The sequence below is a fragment of the Haemorhous mexicanus genome, chromosome 28, assembly GCF_027477595.1.
Source record: "Haemorhous mexicanus isolate bHaeMex1 chromosome 28, bHaeMex1.pri, whole genome shotgun sequence".
In the NCBI taxonomy this organism is placed as follows: Eukaryota; Metazoa; Chordata; class Aves; order Passeriformes; family Fringillidae; genus Haemorhous; species Haemorhous mexicanus.
The window spans coordinates 2,213,565-2,231,856 of NC_082368.1; the positions used below are offsets into that span (position 1 = coordinate 2,213,565).

General features: G+C 50.8%; 3 protein-coding genes and 1 pseudogene across 3 annotated transcripts; 2 read left to right on the plus strand and 2 right to left on the minus strand.

Moving 5' to 3' along the window:
- Positions 1–634: 634 nt before the first annotated feature.
- Positions 635–2,722, minus strand: LOC132339057 (feather keratin 1-like). Its single transcript, XM_059869102.1, has 3 exons — positions 2,700–2,722; positions 1,449–1,557; positions 635–1,102 (listed from the first exon to the last, which is right to left on the minus strand). Exons 1-3 carry the CDS (start codon positions 2,720–2,722, stop codon positions 776–778), a joined length of 459 nt encoding a protein of 152 aa, XP_059725085.1. The 3' UTR covers positions 635–775.
- Positions 2,723–4,316: 1,594 nt separating this feature from the next.
- LOC132339257 (feather keratin Cos1-1/Cos1-3/Cos2-1-like) lies at positions 4,317–5,542 on the plus strand. Its single transcript, XM_059869442.1, has 2 exons — positions 4,317–4,395; positions 5,077–5,542. The coding sequence occupies exon 2, from the start codon at positions 5,098–5,100 to the stop codon at positions 5,401–5,403; it is 306 nt and encodes a 101-aa protein (XP_059725425.1). The 5' UTR covers positions 4,317–4,395; positions 5,077–5,097; the 3' UTR covers positions 5,404–5,542.
- Positions 5,543–8,398: 2,856 nt separating this feature from the next.
- LOC132339303 (feather keratin 1-like) lies at positions 8,399–9,597 on the minus strand (annotated as a pseudogene).
- A 3,002-nt stretch (positions 9,598–12,599) lies between these two features.
- LOC132339058 (feather keratin 1-like) lies at positions 12,600–14,445 on the plus strand. Its single transcript, XM_059869103.1, has 2 exons — positions 12,600–12,734; positions 13,701–14,445. Exons 1-2 carry the CDS (start codon positions 12,600–12,602, stop codon positions 14,025–14,027), a joined length of 462 nt encoding a protein of 153 aa, XP_059725086.1. The 3' UTR covers positions 14,028–14,445.
- Positions 14,446–18,292: the final 3,847 nt, after the last annotated feature.

Below are 18,292 nucleotides of genomic sequence, written 5' to 3' on the forward strand. Positions count from 1 at the left end.
AGTTCATGTCTGTGAGTCCCCACACTTCAGTCTCTTAAAAAGATGAGGTGCTTTTGTGGTAACACCATCAAAATAGGTGGAACTGCCAGGAGTGTTCCTGGACACCAAGGATTGTCATCAACATCCTGGGCTATTGGAGTACAACTATGAACAGGATATTGATGGGAGCAAAGATCCCACTCTGCTCAGCACTCCCCAGATGGCATCAAGCATGCTGTGCTGCCTATTGGACTGTAACTCAAAAAGATCTCCAGCAAGGGAAGAGAAATACATGAAGATTTACCAGGGTGGTTAGTGAGGTGGGACATTTACTTGTGATTGAGAGGTTGAGGGTTCAGGTGTGTTGGCAATAGAGCAGAGAAAGCTTTGTTGGGAGAACAAAAAGTATTTTTGGAGTATTGGTGGTCACTGAACTGTGTGGGGTAATTCTTGCAGGTAGAGAGAGGCAGAGTAATGTAGAAAGGTGATACTTAATATAAGTAATCAATGCTGTGTTAACATAATGAATGTGATGTTGACAACCATGGCAACACTACTTCCAACAAGGCCCTCCCAGAACCACACAGAAACACCTCTCTCACTGAACATGTTGGGTAAGCATGTGCAGGGGAAAGGATGACACAGAGGCACAGGCTGGGATGCAGAAGAGCTTTAATGAGTCAAATGGTGAGAAAGAAGTCACTCTGAGTGGAAGATAGTGCACTGATGCTCTATCCCTGGGCTTGTACCATCCTGTGTGTCCCCTGGGTTCCTGCCCAGGGCAGTGTCAGCAGCTTCAGCAGGGGAGGCTCCTCGTGCCACAGAGGGCACTGCCCAGGCCAGAGAGGCCAAAGCCCCCAGAGCTGATGGGCACTCCCTGAGAGCTGAGGATGCTGCCAACAGCAGCAGAGGTGGAGGATCCCACGGCGGTGTTCTGTGGGAAGGAGCTGAGGATGGGCCCAGGCAGGGTCACCACCACGGGCGAGGGCTGGATGAACACAGTGGAGTCCTGGCACTGCCTGACACAGGGCTCATTGCAGCTGCTGCCCAGCGGGGTGGGGCCACAGGGCTGGCAGGGCCGGCACGGGGTGTAGCAGGACATGGCTTGGGGCTGCAGGTGCACCTGTGAGATAGGGAAGAGAGGAGCAGACACAGGGCTGAGTGAGGGGAATCTGTTCGTCTATCATCTGGGGAAAAGCCAGAAGTGCAAAATTGCACGATGTTGTTTAGAGAGGCCCACCAGCCTCACTTCCTACACAGCCATAAGGAATCTCCCTAGACAGTGACCAAGCCCGGGCTCCTCCACACCTCAGGAGACAGTTCATCTAAAACCCAACCTCTCTCCATGCCCAGCTTCTGCCCCTTTCCTCTCCCATAACAAGCTGTTCTCAACAACCCACATGGGATTAAAGCAGAGAATGTGATCAGAAAGACCAAAGGAAGAAGAAAAGAAAGGGCTTCAGACTCACCTTGATCCCAAGGAGATGAAGGTGAGAGGAGTGAATGAGACAGTGAGGAGAAGGTCTCCCTTTTATACTGCTCCTGCACTGCCCCAGGCCCACAGGCACTGCACATGGACTGTAATTTCCCAACACATTCACCTCCAAAGCAAAACATCCTCCCTAATGCCACACATTGTGGTTTGATTTCCATCGAGGCTGACATTTCATTTCCTCATTTCTGACATGCTTGCTCTGTGCTGCAGCTCCTTCCACATGTGCCAGGCCAGGCCTGAGCCCCCCTGGGATCAGAGCGTGTCCTTGCAGGCACAGGAGGTGCCCCCAGGCCAGAGGGTCCCTGCAGGCAGGGGATGTTGGCTCGGGCTGTGCCTTGCCACTGTTGGCAGCTGCCTCTGCAGGGACAGCCCCAGCTCTGCCCTGCCCCAAAGAGCAGCAGAGCACCCAAAGGCTCCTCTCCTCACAGCACGTCCTGCCTGCTGCTCTCTCCTCCCTCTCTCCTCACTCCAGCTCCCACTGGACACTGCTTCTCCAGGGAAATGCTTTCCTCTCCCTTCCTCTGGATGCAGATTGTCTGCCAGGCTGAGTGTTCCAGGTTTGGGGCTGGAAAGGCAAAGCCCACCTGGAGCTGAATCAGGAAAGCTGCTGGTGGGAAAGAAGAAGATCATCCACACAGGGCAACAGCAAAAGGAAAACTTGAGCCAAGGCTGACTGGGACAACTTCACTGGGGGCAAGGGTTACAGGAAAGGGGAAGGTTCTTCAAGGCTTCTGGGCCTTGGTCTTCATTTTAGTGTCACAGGATCAACCTCCTGATATTCCTCAGAAACAGGGGTAGGGAAATGCTCCCCATGGCAGCGGAGGAGGATCAGCTGTGGGAACATTTAAACAGACTGGAGCAATGTAAATGTGTGACCTGGTGATGGGCACATGAGTGTGGGTGTCAAAGAAAACACGTCTGAGCCCCCTTTGGGAGGTGCCAGCAGTCAGGGAATGCAGCTGGGGACTGGGAGAAAGAAAATGGGCATCTTGACTTCTAGAAGGCCATGACTGAAATCTGGCTTGGCTGCAGGTCTCCAAGGGTTCTGATGAATGGGATGAAGTGCAGCTTCTGTCAGGCAGAGTCTGACTCTTGCTGAACCACAGGTCCCAGACTGGGACCAGCACTTTTTAACCCCTTTGGGCAAAGTCCTGGACGGCTGGAGGGAGAAACTCTTGCCTCCCAGAGGCTGGGGCTGTGGGGCAGCAAAAGAGCTTTGCAGTACAGTAAAGGGGTCCTGCAGGGCATCACGACACAGCCCTGGGCCTTTGTGGAACCTGCCAGCATCCAAGGCTGCATTAGGAAGGGGTTTGTTCTCCAGCTGTGTCCAGCGACCATCTCCTCTGCTCCAAAGTGCTGAGAAATCAGTACCACAAAGAGTAGCTCCCAGTATTAGAGAGGCACAGTCATACTGGTATAGGTCCAGCAATGGGCCTCAGAGGTGACTGGAGCCCCTGGAACTGGAGGAGCTGCTTGATTGCCCACCCTGGAGGAGAGGGGGCTTACACTGCTCAGCAATGGCTAAAAGAGCTATGGGAAAGAGTCCGGAACACAGAGCCAGGCTCTCCCAAGTCTTCTCCAGAGAAGGGACAAGAGGAAATGGGCACACTGGAAATAAGGAAATTCTGGAGAACCATAAGAAAAGATGTTGTTAGTGTGAGGGTGATAAAGAACTTGCCTGGGGTTGACACGGGCAGGCTGAGGATTGTTTGTGCTTGTAGAAATTCAGGACTTGGCTCTGTGCATCCTCCAAGAGCTGATCATGCTTTGCAGAGGGGTGGTTGGGCTAGGTGATGTCCAGAGGTTCCTTCCGGTCTCATGGAGTCTGTCATGGGGAAAAAACAGTGATGCACAGCTGCCTCTGAGAAGGAAGAACCAGATGTGAACACAGGAATCAAGGGCAGCCTTGGCTGTCACATCACAGAGAGTGGAGAGGAAGAGTTGGTGTCAGGGAGGAGATGAGTTGCAATGTACAGCCCCCAGACATCAAAAATCTTATACACAGTCAGGCATCTGGCAGGATGGAGACACCTGTGAAGAATAAAAGAAGTTAGAAAAGCTGGCAGCAGCTTAGGCATCCTGTGGGCAAGGATTAAGAAAGGTCCAGGAAAATCACAGGAAACCAAGAGGAGCTCTGAGCATCAGGGATATGCTCAAGAAGGCCCTGGGTACAAAACCAGATTACATCAAGGAGTGCTGCACTTCCCTGCCCTGCAGACATGCAGGCAGCTGGGATGCATCCCAGAGGGCAAGGGAATGCCTTCAGTAGGCAAATTTCCAGGGAGGGACTCTCTCTACCTGTGGCAAGTCATGCTCTAATTTTGGGTTGGCTGTGTGTCAGCCTTTTGGTGAAAGGCCAGGCCAGGAGTGTGTGATGTCTGCAGGTTTTGTTCCAGGCCAGGATGAGTTCCCCTCCAGCAAGGGCAGCTCCTGCTATGCAAAGAGAAAACATCACCAATACTGGGCTGTAGCCAAGCCCAGAGCTCCAAACAGCCACACTACACACCTTGCCCTCAGCAGGACTTTACTGTCTGCCAGGGAAAGTGGAAATCAGTGTTACCATTTTTCCCTAGTTCCTGCGCATGATCCCTTCCTTCCAGAGACAGCTCCAACACATCTTCTGCCTATGCTGATGTATGCCTGTCTGAGAAATCCTTCAGTCTTTCATCTCAGTACTTGAAAGGATCCTTGGATGCCTAATGATCATGTCAGGAATGAGGAAAACAAATGGCAATGTTGATGGAAATAAAAGCACAGCCTATGGCATTAGGGAGGATATTTTGCTTTGAAGGTGAGTCTGTAGGAAAATTACTACCCTTGTGCAGTGACTGTGGGCCTGGGGCAGTGCAGGGGCAATATAAGAGGGAGCTCATCCTCACTCCCTCATCCACTTCTCTTGCCTCAGTCTGCTTGGGATCAAGGTGAGTTGGGTGACTTTTCTCCTCTCCTTCCTCCTCCTCCTCCTGTTTTCCGGTACCTGTCACTTTGTCCTTTGCTGCATCATGGGGTTGCTCTGTGAGAGGGGGAATATGAGAGGGGATCATATGGAGGGAGGTTGGGACTTTGCTGAAGTGAGTGATAGTCTGGGCAGGAACATTCTGAGATTGGTTGCTCTTGGAAGGGAACCTGTGGGCTAAAACTTATCACTCTCTACAACTTCCTGAAGGGTAGCTCTAGTCAGGTGGGGTTGGGCTCTTTCTCCAGGCAGCACTGACAGAACCAGAGGTCACATTCTCAAGCTGCATCAAGGGAAATACGGGTTGGTTATTAAGAAAAAGTTTTTCATGCAAAGGGGGATCAAGTACTGGGATGGTTTGCCCGGGGAGGTGGTGTAGTCACTGTCCTTGGATATGTTTAAAAAAAGCCTGGATGTGGCACTGAGTGCCAGGGTTTATTGAGGTGTTGGGGCTGGGTTGGACTACATGATCTTGAAGGTCTGTTCGAAACCCGGTGATTCTGTGAATTCTGTGAAATGTGAGGAAAAACCTGTGGGCATTCCTGCATCTCCAGCTCTTGTCTCCATCTTGGCTGAAGTCACGGTGTGGTGAGGCTGCTCTTCAAACTCCCCTCACTTCCCTGCTCCTCTCTTCCCTGTCTCTCAGGTGCACCTGCAGCCCCAAACCATGTCCTGCTACACCCGGTGCCAGCCCTGCCAGCCCTGTGGCCCCACCCCGCTGGGCAGCAGCTGCAACGAGCCCTGTGTCAGGCAGTGCCAGGACTCCACTGTCGTCATCGAGCCCTCGCCCGTGGTGGTGACCCTGCCTGGGCCCATCCTCAGCTCCTTCCCACAGAACACTGTGGTGGGATCCTCCACCTCTGCTGCTGTTGGCAGCATCCTCAGCTCTCAGGGAGTGCCCATCAGCTCTGGGGGCTTTGGCCTCTCTGGCCTGGGCAGTGGCCTCTGTGGCACGAGGAGCTTCCCCTGCTGAAGCTGCTGACACTGCCCTGGGGAGGAACCCAGGCACTGCCAGGATGGAACCGCCCTGGGCACGCAGCATCGGCTTGGTGCTTCCTGAGGGGCTGAGCAACCCCAGCAGCCCTTGCAGAGGGACAGGGCCAGCCTGGGCTCTTGGCAAGCACAGCCCATCCCTGCCTCTGTCCTCTGCCACTCTCTCCTTTCCCTCCTGTCCCCTTCTTCCCCTGTGCTCCCTGGGGCTGTGAGTCCCACTCAGCCATCCTGGGGAGCACCTGCTGGCCCTGCTCCCTCTCTGGATCTGGCAGGTGGACGCCTGCTGGGGCAGAGATTCCCTTCAGTCCCTCATGCTCTCTGCACTGGGACCTCCAGATGGACCAACCTTGTTTCTGTGTTTTGTTTCATTAAATTTCTGCTGCATCCCAGTCTGTGTGTATATGTCATTCTTTCCTCTGAAGGTTTTTTCTCAATATGCCCAGAGGAAAATATGTTTTTAAGAGCTGTTTTTGTGAGGGTTTGTTTGGGATGAATATGCAGTGATGGATAATAGTATTGTGTATGTTTTACACAACATGGAGTTCAATTTCGGCAAATTAACCCTTCTATGGATTCTTTGCAGTTGGAGCTAGAATGGTGCTGGTCATACAGAAATATTTGGGGTTTTATGGGCAGTGCTTGCCCAGCACCAACCCTGTCTCTCCACCCTCCTCTGCAAAAGGTCATGAAGGTGGATGTGATCAAGAGGCTGGGAGAGGACATAGCCAGGCTGCCTGACCCACACTGATCAAAGGGATATTTGATACCATGTGACACCATGGTCAGCAAAAAATGCTGAGAGAAAGGAGGAGGGAGCTGGCAGGGAAGCATTTATTAATAGATTGTTTGTCAAGGAAGAAACTGCTTAATGTACTGTGTTCCTGCTTCCCAGGAGAGGCTGGCCATTGACAGTTGATGGAAGATGATAATAAAACTATTTTTTCCCCTGTGTTTTTGCAGTGTTTCCTTGCTTTTCTTCATTAAATTACCTTTATCTCCATACACAATATATTAATTTTATCTTCTCCCACCATACTCTCTGAGGAGAGGGAGTGATTGAACATTTTGATGGGCACCTGAGGGCCAGGAAAGATGAGACTTGTGGGGAATGAGCAAATAAACCTCTCCATTCTCATCCGTGAGTGATGCAGGTTGTTTTGTTGTGTGGGCTTACAAAGTCCTTTTTCATCTTAGTGTGAGGTGTTGAAAAATACTAATTAACTTAATGTGGTGTTTGAGGTATATGGTGTCAGGGTGGTTTAAGAAGAGAGAATTTTTTGGTGTGGCAACAGTGAAATTTATCCTGAGGTGGCTGGTGACACTGGATCTTGACCAGTACTATTAGAGAACAGGGGTCCAGACAGGAGCCCAAATCACTTCTGAGAATGTCACCATGCATCTGAACTACATTTAAGAACACAGTAGTTGAGGCAGACACCCAAATCACACATGAGAACACCAGGGCTGAGGTAGGGACCCAAACAACACCTGTGGTAATTGTCCCAGTAGTGGAAAAAAATCGTGGACAAGGAGGTGGATGGGACCATGTCACTGGTGAATTGAGTGAAGGGGAGAAAAGAGAAAAAACCCACAAGTTGTACAAAGGCAATCAGCCACCACCTTGCACCAATGCCCAGCCAGGCTCTGGAAAACAGCTACTTTGGAGAGGCTGCCTACAGTTTTTTGCTGAGCACGTTCTATGGCATGGCACAGCCTTTTCATCAATTCAGCTGAACCAGATGGAGGATTTTCCCACTTGATTCTTCTTCCCTGGCACACTGGCAATCCTTGAACTGTAACCTGTCACAATTTTCTGTTTTTCAGAGTGTTATTCCATAAACTGTCAGTTTCAGTCCTTCACTGGTGTTTAAGTCTCTGGTAGCAGGGAACATACTCGAATACAGTGGAAGATATACTTAGGGGTCAAAAAGTGGGAAGACCTGCTGAGGGGTCTCCCTGAGGCTGATGGTGTTTCCCTGACTGGGTCAGTAGAGCTGCCCTCTGATCCAGCAGGATGGCTCAGTGCAGAGCCCCCCTAATTGGGCACTGACAAGATGGCTGTCAGAATTCAGGACATCCCTCTGGCTGTCCTGGATTGCCAAAACCCCTGCCAGGGGGCTCAGAGACCTTGGCACAAAGCCCAAGACCCTTGTGACTTTGACTGTGACCCACAGAAAAAATTACCAACCTTTATATGAGGATCTGCAAGCCATGGAAGTCTAAGTATAATAATAGTTAGTTGGTCAGGGGGTGAAAAATAGATTTTGGGGTTTTTTGAATGGGGGTTCAGGGGGCAAGATGGAGGAATCTGGGTATGTCCAGCCTTTCTCCTTCTTCTTCTTGGCCTCCATCTTCTGCTGTGATGCTGGCACTTTTGGATTGGTTTAGAGTAGAAGCTCACTGTCTAACATAGGTGACAGGTATTGGGAAGTTATGGTAAATACTGTACATGTAATTTTTAGTATAAAAAGATAACAGTGCTCTGAGGGTGGCCAGAGTGCCTCCGCCTCCGTCTGACCTTGGCAGGCCAGAGAAAGAATTTTATAGATAAGAAATAATAAACAACCTTGAGAATGAGAACTGAGGAGTTCTGACTTCTTCTACGACTCCCAGACTGGGAAAAGAGCCTTTCTAACACAACTCGGGGTCACTCTGAGCAGCAGAAGTCCTGAGAGGTGGCTGGAACAAGTGTCTCAATTTTTCTGGGGCACTGACAGACAAATTAAGCACTAGGGGTCAAAGAAATCTCCCTTTTTCCTGTGACAGCATCTCTGATGGAGCTCTAGCCAATGAACTGTGTTGAATCATTCTATTTAGTCCTAGATAGGTAGAGAAGTTTGAAAAACAGAGGATTACCCTCTAAGCATAGACAAAGCTGTCCTGTGATAATGGTCCCCATACAAGCATACCCAGTAACCCCCCACGTCATTTTGTGAGGGCATGTGGAGGGGAAATGATGACAAAAAGGCAATGGCTCAAATGCAGCAGAACTTTAATGAGTCAAAAGATGAAAACTACATAAATCTGAGTTAAAGGAGCACCAGAGGCAGACAGGAGTCTGCCCCAAATAACTGTGCTGGAGATCTCAGAAGATGTCCCTCTGCCTGATCCAGAGAGAGAGCAGGGCCAGCAGGTCCTCTCCTGGATGGATGTGTGTGGCTCACAGTCCAGGGGAGCACAAGGGAGCAAGGACACAGGAGGGAGACGACAGAGGGGAAGAGGGCAGAGGCAGGGATGGGCTGGGCTTCCCAAGAGTCCTTCTGCAAGGGCTGCTGGGGTTGCTCAGCTCCTCAGGAAGCACCAAGCCGATGCTCCATCCTCAGTGAAGAACCATCTGGCTGAGTCCTTAGGTTCACAGCCTGCAATCATCGCCAGCAGCTTTAGCAGGGGAAGCATCTCCTGCCACAGAGACCACTGCCCAGGCCAGAGAGGCCAAAGCCCCCAGAGCTGATGGGCACTCCCTGAGAGCTGAGGATGCTGCCAACAGCAGCAGAGGTGGAGGATCCCACGGCGGTGTTCTGTGGGAAGGAGCTGAGGATGGGCCCAGGCAGGGTCACCACCACGGGCGAGGGCTGGATGGCCACGTGGGAGTCCTGGCACTGCCTGACACAGGGCTCATTGCAGCTGCTGCCCAGCGGGGTGGGGCCACAGGGCTGGCAGGGCTGGCAGCGGGTGTAGCAGGACATGGCTTGGGGCTGGAGATGCACCTGAGAGAGAGGGAAGAGGGAAGCAGAACAGAAACTGTGGATGAAGAGCAGTCTTTCACTCTACTAAGAGTGAGATAAGTCAGAAGTTGGAGAAAAGAGCTGGGAACTTTGCAGTGAGATCCGCAGGTATCCCATTATTTTCTGCCCAAAAGAACCCCCTGGACAGCAACCAAGCCCAAAGAGGTTCCTTCCTAGCCCATTGCCATGTGACACTTAACCAAGTTTCAGCCTCTGATGATGACAGAACTTCCTCCCCTTCTGTCTCCCATGATAGCAGTTCCAAGACCCCACGGAGGACTGGGGCAAGTGTGAGCTGAGGTGCATTAGAGAAATAGGAAGAGAAAGAGGAGAAAAAGCTTCAGACTCACCTTGTACTAAAGGAGATGGAGGCAAGAGGAGTGGATGAGAGAGTGAGGAGAAGGACCTGCTTTTATACTGCTCTTGCACTGCCCCAGGCCCACAGACATTGCATGACAGCAGCAATTTTCCAACAGACTCACCTCAGAAACAAAATGTTTTACCTAGTGGCGTAGGTTGTGTTTTGGTTTCTGTCAACCTGTGCTGCCATTTCATTTCCTCATTTTCAACATTCCTGCTCTGCTTTCATGTGCTGAGATGAGGCACCCAGGGATATCCTGGGTGATGCTGCATCAGTAAAGGCAGAAGATGTGTTTGAAGTGTGGTGGGGTCCCATGAACACAGGGGATGTTGGCTTGGAGCGAATTGCAATTGTATACAGGTCACCTTGTAGCGAGAAGTTTCAGCTCTCTTCCTATTATTGAGCTTTTCTCTGGGGAGAATGTTTGCCTGTTTGTCTGAGTATGCAGGACTAGGGACAACCAAAGCCTGGCTGGGTTTGAACCAGGCAAAATACATGATGGGCACAAGAAATTCTTCCAGGTAGATGAGAAGTCCAAAGGCTGACTGGAGCAGGTTCACTGAGGATGAGGGTTACAGGAAAGGTAGAGGTACTAATGGGATTCTTGGCCTTGGTTTTTACTAGCAGGAATTGCTGTCAAGAGATTGGTCTCCTTGGAAAGTCATCAGCAGGAAAGGTTTACCTGCACAAGGTCCTGCTGGGGGAAGAAAAATCTCCTGCCCCACTACAGGCTGGAGATGATTGGCTGCCAAAGAGCTTCACAGCAGAGGACAGGGGCTCTGGAGAGTACCATGGGACAGCCCTGGGCCCTTGTGGAAATGACATCTGACGATATCCTGGGCTGCTCAGGAAGGGGGTGTCTTTCAGATGATGGAAGGTGATCTCAGAAGGGTGGAGATAGAGGAGACAATGCCTCTCTCAGTCTTCACCTACAAGATCTCCCAGGCTGTTGCATCCCCTAAAAGAGTTCTGAGAAGGTGGGGGAGCCTTCCCAGCAGTGAATGGGTGTCAAAAAAAAGACTGCCTGACAAGAGTCAACCAGTGAAAGCCTGCTAATGCATTCTGGGTCATGGCTTCTATAAAGTGAGTTGTTGACTATCTGGAGAACTGGGCCACAGGGGCCCTCTAGCATTCAAGAAGGGCAAATGGCAAGATCTGCACTTGGAAATGAAAAACCACTTCCAGCAGTGTAGGCTGGAGACTGAACTATTCTACTGTCTTAGAGCCTCAGCTGTCTTTTCTCTTGTGAGAGATGCCTTGGGGAGAGGCTTGGAGGGTGCAGTGGATGCACAAGCCTCATCCTCCTGGCCAAAGAGACCATGCTGTGTTGAGGAGCTCTCCTGAATGCTCTGTGGAGGGATAGAAGGGGTTGCAGAAAATATCTCCCCACTGGGTGGGACTCATCAATGGTCCCGTGTATAGGAATGTGCCCTCTGTTGACGAAGTGACAAAACTATCCTTTATTCCCTTAAAAAGGAAAGAAGCCTAGAAGTTTCTCTCCTCAAATGTGTAAAAAGACATTTTATAGGCCTAGGTGACTTCACCTGAAACTTAAAGATAACCAATTGGACAGAAGCCAAAAAGTCCTGCCTGAGCAATTCACTAGAAAAAGAAGAGAACAAAGAAAAAAATCACTTCTGTGAGGTGTTTTACCAGGAGCAAGAACCTCTTACACCTGAATCAGTTTTTCTCTGTAAGGAGTTTGTTATTTTGCCTTTTATTAAACCTTTTTTTTCCCCAACACTGCAACAGAAGCCATCCTGATGATTTTATGCCTCCAAAGGTAGCCAAGCTATCTTGGGTGTGAAATAGACCTCCAAGAGCTTATGAGACCTGGCTTGAGGAGGCAACGATTACTCCTGTTCATTGAGTATTCTCTTGGCATCTGTGCTTTAGCATACCTTGTTTACCATGCCCCAAAAGACTTGCTTGGAGAGCAACCAGCACCCTTGGGGAAGCAGGAACTTGTCCAGCTCCCTAGTAAATGAGAGCTGTCAGTGACAACCCCTGCAGTGCCACACACCTCAGAACACCGAGGGAGGGGATGTGCTCACAAGGAACCTGGGTACAAAACCTGCTCTCAAACCACATCAAGAACTGCTGCACTTCCCTGCCCTGCAGACATGCAGGCAGCTGGGATGCATCCCAGAGGGCAAGGGAATGCCTTCAGTAGGCAAATTTTCAGGGGGAGACTCTTCCCACCAATGGCAAGTCACGCTCTAATTTTGGGTTGGCTGTGTGTCAGCCTTTTGGTGAGAGGCTGAGCCAGGAGTGTGTGATGTCTGCAGACCCATGCCCCTTGCAGGGACACAACTGCCCTCTAGCAAGGGCAGATTCATCCATAACCCAGAAAAGGTGGTGCAAGCACTGGGCTGTACCCGAGTACACAGCTTCAGGCAGCCACAACAGCTATTGCTGACAGCATGAGCTTCTTGCCAACACTCCCACAGCTTCAGGGGCCCACAGGACAGTCAACATGTTTTGCAAAAGTCTCTCGTGCTGGTCATGGTTTAAGGCATGCAGCCAATGCTCATGGCACTCTGAGGAGAATGGGACAAACAAGATGCTGTGCAAACCCCCAACACACCCCTCATGCAGTGAGGGGAGACCTGACTCCACCAGAACTGTAATCATGGTCCTTAGGAAGGATGACATTTTTTTTCTTCATGGTGGCTGACATGTGAGACCCCCAGAGACTGCCGTGAGAGGGGATGACTCTTCCAAGTAAATCTGTAAAGGATTGAGGGAGAAGGATAAGTCATGTCATTAGGCACAGGAGCCTTTGAGTACCCAGGACAGACTCCTACACTGGCAGAGGGAGAGTCAAACCTTTCTGCAGTGCGGTTTGAAAGGAACCCAGATTTCCCAGTTCCATGTCTTACATCTGCACTGACCCCTCCTGCACTTGAGGGTACATCTTCTGGTGATAGGGACATGATCCATTTGGGAAATCATTGGATCTGTCATCCTGGAACTTGAAAGGAGCCTACATAGCATAATGGGCACGTCAGAAATGAGGAAATGCACTGGCAATGGTGATGGAAAACAAAACACAACCTGGGGCATTAGGTGGGATATTTTGCTTTGAAGATGAGTCTGTTGGAAAATTACTGTCCTCATGCTGTGACTGTGGGCCTGGGGCAGCACAGGAGCACTATAAAAGCTGTTCCATCTCCTCACTCTCTCATCCACTCCTCTCCTGCACACAGTCTCCTTGGGAACAAGGTAAGTCTGAAGCTCTTTATTCTTCTTTTATTCATTCTCATCATTATGCTTCCATGGGATTTTTCAGCACAAAGCTGTCTCTTTGTCCTATTCCTAATTCTGGGATTGCTTTCTATGGGGCAGGGAAAGGTACAAAAGGGGTGACATGGAGAGAGGTTGGAGCTCAGCTAGGTGTGTCCTGTGGTGTGGGCTAGGAAGGGATCTCCCAGAGCTTGGCTGTGCTTTGCAGGTCTATTTTGGGCTTTGGAGAACTGTGGAAACCCAGGGCACCAGGAATATTTCTCTGCCTGCTCTGGGGTGTCCTGGTCCCCCAGGGGAGCACTGACTTTTACCCTCATTCATGAAGAAAACTAAACTTCAAGATAGACTGGAATACACAGAAGTGTGAAATGGATTATAGAAAGTAGTGTAGGTGTGTCACTTGGTGAGAAATTTAAGTTTTGTGTTTTTTAGTATGTTGTGGATGGAAGCTAGATAGAGGGCACAGGGTGTCATCCTGGGTTTCTTCATGTTTCTTCTTCCTCCTTCTTCATGGGTTTGGGTGGCGTTTTGTAATTGGGCAGAAAAGTCTGCATTGCAGCTCTTTGGGATCAGTTATTAGGTTAAAAGGGGAAATAATCCAGGTATCAGTTCTTAATTGGATAGTTTAGTCTTAAAAGCCCTTGTAACAAGAGATTGTTGGCCATTTTGGGCCTTCTAATGAAAAGCTGCCCAACTCACAGCAGTGAGACTGTTTTACTGATAAGAAATAATAAACACCTGAGTCCGAACACAAATTACTGTCTCAAGTGCCTTCAACCCAGACTCGGAAAAACCAATGACTGGTACCCCCACGGAGAACGAGAAGCCTGTGGGCATCCCTATGATCCTTCCAGCTTTGTGTGAGCTCATGTCTTCTCTCCTTTGTGGTGGTGTTACAGGCTTCTACTCACTTGTTCTTTTCTACCCCCCTGCCCTCTCTCTCAGGTGCACCTGCAGCCCCAAGCCATGTCCTGCTACACCCGGTGCCAGCCCTGCCAGCCCTGTGGCCCCACCCCGCTGGGCAGCAGCTGCAATGAGCCCTGTGTCAGGCAGTGCCAGGACTCCCACGTGGCCATCCAGCCCTCACCCGTGGTGGTGACCCTGCCTGGGCCCATCCTCAGCTCCTTCCCACAGAACACCGCCGTGGGATCCTCCACCTCTGCTGCTGTTGGCAGCATCCTCAGCTCTCAGGGAGTGCCCATCAGCTCTGGGGGCTTTGGCCTCTCTGGCCTGGGCAGTGGTCTCTGTGGCAGGAGATGCTTCCCCTGCTAAAGCTGCTGGCGATGATTGCAGGCTGTGAACCTAAGGACTCAGCCAGATGGTTCTTCACTGAGGATGGAGCATCGGCTTGGTGCTTCCTGAGGAGCTGAGCAACCCCAGCAGCCCTTGCAGAGGGACTCTTGGGAAGCCCAGCCCATCCCTGCCTCTGCCCTCCTCCCCTCTGTCGTCTCCCTCCTGTGTCCTTGCTCCCTTGTGCTCTCCTGGGCTGTGAGTCCCACACGTGCAGCCAGGGGAGGACCTGCTGGACCTGCTCCCTCTTTAGGGCAGGCAGATGGACTTCTGGAAGGTTCTCAGCCACGGCCATGGGGCACAATTTCTTATCTGTCCCTCGTGCTCAGTGCACCATGACCATTGCTTGAAATGACCTTATTTCCCTCTCTTGACTCTAATAAAGTTCTGCTGCATTTGAGCCATTGCCTCTGTGTCATTCTTCCTGCAGATGCTCTCCCAGGATGACCAGGAAAAGAGATGTTGCTCAGTCTTTGACCTGGGAGGTGATTGGGAATGGCTCTGAATTGACTGGTAACACAGGCTTGCATCAAGTTTGCTTAGTCAGACACTGGATTACTTTCTGCTTTCTAAATCTTGCAAAACTAGCTGGATGATGACATTTCAGATGCCAAAGGGATTTTATTGCTAATGGCATCCAGGGCCAGCTTTAATCTCTGTGGATGGAAAGTTCATATGGAGCACCACTCTTTCTCTAGTGCACCAGGATAACTTGGTCCATATCTGCCAATCCTTTCTATGCCGTGAAATTTCCATTTCTTTGTCACTACCCACAAAAACTGCATGCCAGAATCCCTTTACTTATGCTTAAATGCTCCATCTGGAAACAATCCCTCCTTTTTTTTGCTGTGGGATAAAAAACATCTGCAAAGACCAAAAAAGTTTTTGTCACAGAAGTGTTGGACTTAGTGGAGCCTTTAACAGTTTCTTTCAGCCCTTGGAGCAGTGCAGTGAGACCAGATCAATGTAGACAAGTACAGTCTACGAGGAACTGTGGTCTTGGGACAGGGAGAGATAGAATTTCCACCCTAGAATCTTTTCACCCCTTTGTCCACCCTCTGAAGAGTGGCTGCTAGCAGAACGAGGTTCATTGGCTGGACATGTCTAACTGTGGAAGTGAAATAGCAACTGCACCTGCAGCTCAGCCTTCATAGAATCACTGAATACCCTTGTGGTGTTGTGAGGTCCCCAGGACCAGGTGAGAGATGCGAATTTGACTCCATGTTTCTCAGAAGGCTGACTTATAATTTTATGATATTATATTGTAAGAAATGATAAACTAAAACTATACTAAAGAAAGAGAAAGGATACATCAGATGGCTAGACAAGAATGAATAATAACCTGTGACTGACTCCAAGAGTCTGACACAGCCAGCTGTGATTGGCCAATAATTAAAAACAATTCACATGTTTGGATAAACAATCTCCACACCACATTCCAGAGGAGCAAAACATGGACAAGCTGAGGCTTCTCATCTTCCCAGGAGAAGAAATCCTGGTGAAGGGATTTTTCAGAAAATATCACGGTAACATACCCTGAGCTGGAAGGCACCCACAAGGATCACTAGGTCCAAATCCTGTTCCTGCACAGACACCACAGCCATCCCATCCTGTGCCTGAGAACATTGTCCAAATGTTCCTTGAGCTCTGGCAGCCTTAGGACTGTGACCATTCCCTGGGGAGCCTGTTCAATATCCGACCACTCTCTAGGGAAAGACTTTTTCTGATATCCAAACTAAATCTGCTGCTCAGAAACAGAAGACCCATGCCCACCTTTCTCTCTGGCACCTGGGGAGAGCATGGGGAGAGACATGGACCACACAGAGGCACAGGCTTGGATGCAGCAAAACTTTAATTAAGAAGAAAAGCAGGTCCTCTGAGTGGGCACCATAGTGCAGGGAGCACCAAGGGGATGTAGGAGACTTGGCCACGAGTCCCTTGGCCATGGTGCAGGTCACACCTTGGATGGGACTTAGCCAGTCACAGCCCAGGGGAGCACATGAGAGCAGAGACAAAAAAAGAACAGGAGGGAAACAGACAAGTTAGAAAAAGGCCATGGTTTGAGAAGCCAGGCACCGCTCTTCCCAAATGCCATGGATGCCCAGTGCCTCTAAATGACCACGCTCAGTCCATTTCCATCTTCTGGGTTCTTGGGGTCCTTCTGTAAGGCAGTAACCAGCAGGCTTCAGCAGACCCTGTTCCAGTGGCGCCTGGTGATGCAGGAGAGATCAAAGCCCCCAGAGCTGATGGGCACTCCCTGAGAGCTGAGGATGCTGCCAACAGCAGCAGAGGTGGAGGATCCCACGGTGGTGTTCTGTGGGAAGGAGCTGAGGATGGGCCCAGGCAGGGTCACCACCACGGGCGAGGGCTGGATGAACACAGTGGAGTCCTGGCACTGCCTGACACAGGGCTCGTTGCAGCTGCTGCCCAGCGCAGTGGGGCCACAGGGCTGGCACCAGGGGGTGCAAGGCTGGTAGCAAGGGTTGCAGGGCCAGTAGCAAGGGGTGCAGGGCTGGTAGCAAGGGGTGCAAGGCTGGCAGCTAGACATGGCTCTGAGTCACACGTGCACCTGGGAGAGAAGAAAGAGACAAGATGGGGATGGTTAAGGAGCAACCTCTCCACCCACCACAAGGGAGCCAAGACACAGCCTGGCCTGGGGGATGCAGCCTGTGCAGGGAGGACCATGCGACTCTTTGCCTGCTCCCCACCACTAGGCAAGGACAGACAGGCCCATAAAAGCACTTTCTTAGTCAAGAGAACAAGAGTTCCCCCAGCCCAGACACAGCCCTTCTCCACACCAAGCCCTCTCTCCACCTCCCCTCCCCAAACAGGCAGCCTCAAGCCCAGTATAGGACAGAGCCTCCAACTCACTTGCTTCCAAAGGAGAAGAAGGGCAGTAGAGTGGATGAGAGAGTGAAAAGCTGGGATGCCTTTTATACTGGTCCTGAACTGCCCCAGGTCCAGAGGAAGTCTCTCTGGAAACAATAATTTTCTGAGAAGCTCATTTCAAGTGCAAAACACTCCAATTAATGATAAGGGCTGCGTTTTGTTTTCCTGTATGGCCGCATTTCCATTGCCTTCTTTGGCCACACACGTTTCTCCCTGAAGGCTCCTTTTTAGAGCTGATCATGGAAGCCCATGGACCAGTGGGACAGGAGCTCATGGGTGCCAGCAGAAGATGAGTCTTGAGTGCCAGAGGCACTGCCTGCAGTCTGGGGACATTGGCTTGGGGCACCCCCGTGGGCTTGTTTGCAGCCCCGTGGGCAGGAAGGGCCCTGCTGCTCCAAGCCCTGGAATGCTTGCTCAGATGCTGAAGGGTTACTGAACGTCTTGATGGGCCACATCCCCTTCCTCCCACTCTCCAAAACCTCTGACTGACACTGGCCATTGCTTGTGCTGTCCCAGCTGTCCCCTCCCTATTTCTCATGTCCAACTAACTGGGGGGCAATGTGGGAAGCAGAAGAGGCCTTGATGTGGTGAAAGCACCACTGACCAAAGAGCCCTGTCTCCACTTGAGCAGCTGTGGGCTTGTGTGGTAAAGGAGACTCAGAGAAACCTCTTGGGTGGGCAAGGCTGGAGCATCCTGGGAGAGGACATGATGAGGTTGTTTGTGTTTGTAGGGGACTATAAAAGACAGTCCAGGGAGTGGATGAGGCACAAGTGCACCAAGGACTCCTAAGAACAGCATTAAAAGGAAGAGAGACAAGTGCAGCAGCAGCACTGATGACCAACATCCAAAGGCAATGGCCAGTGTCAGTCAGAGGTTTTGGAGAGTGGGAGGAAGGGGATGTGGCCCATCAAGACGTTCAGTAACCCTTCAGCATCTGAGCAAGCATTCCAGGGCTTGGAGCAGCAGGGCCCTTCCTGCCCACGGGGCTGCAAACAAGCCCACGGGGGTGCCCCAAGCCAATGTCCCCAGACTGCAGGCAGTGCCTCTGGCACTCAAGATTCATCTTCTGCTGGCACCCATGAGCTCCTGTCCCACTGGTCCATGGGCTTCCATGATCAGCTCTAAAAAGGAGCCCTCAGGGAGAAACGTGTGTGGCCAAAGAAGGCAATGGAAATGCGGCCATACAGGAAAACAAAACACAGCCCTTATCATTAATTGGAGTGTTTTGCACTTGAAATGAGCTTCTCAGAAAATTATTGTTTCCAGAGAGACTTCCTCTGGACCTGGGGCAGTTCAGGACCAGTATAAAAGGCATCCCAGCTTTTCACTCTCTCATCCACTCTACTGCCCTTCTTCT

Excerpts from the sequence above, each read along its gene's own strand:
- LOC132339057 (XM_059869102.1), bottom strand. The coding sequence starts at position 2,722 with ATGCCCTGCAGGACCCCTTTACT. Across the intron at positions 1,558-2,699 it reads CCCTGCAGGACCCCTTTACT|TCCATGTGCAGTGCCTGTGG; the intron begins GTACTGCAAAGC and ends GGGAAATTACAG. Across the intron at positions 1,103-1,448 it reads TTCATCTCCTTGGGATCAAG|GTGCACCTGCAGCCCCAAGC; the intron begins GTGAGTCTGAAG and ends CCTATCTCACAG.
- LOC132339257 (XM_059869442.1), top strand. The coding sequence starts at position 5,098 with ATGTCCTGCTACACCCGGTGCCAGCCCTGCCAGCCCTGTGGCCCCACC.
- LOC132339058 (XM_059869103.1), top strand. The coding sequence starts at position 12,600 with ATGAGTCTGTTGGAAAATTACTGTCCTCATGCTGTGACTGTGGGCCTG. Across the intron at positions 12,735-13,700 it reads ACAGTCTCCTTGGGAACAAG|GTGCACCTGCAGCCCCAAGC; the intron begins GTAAGTCTGAAG and ends CCTCTCTCTCAG.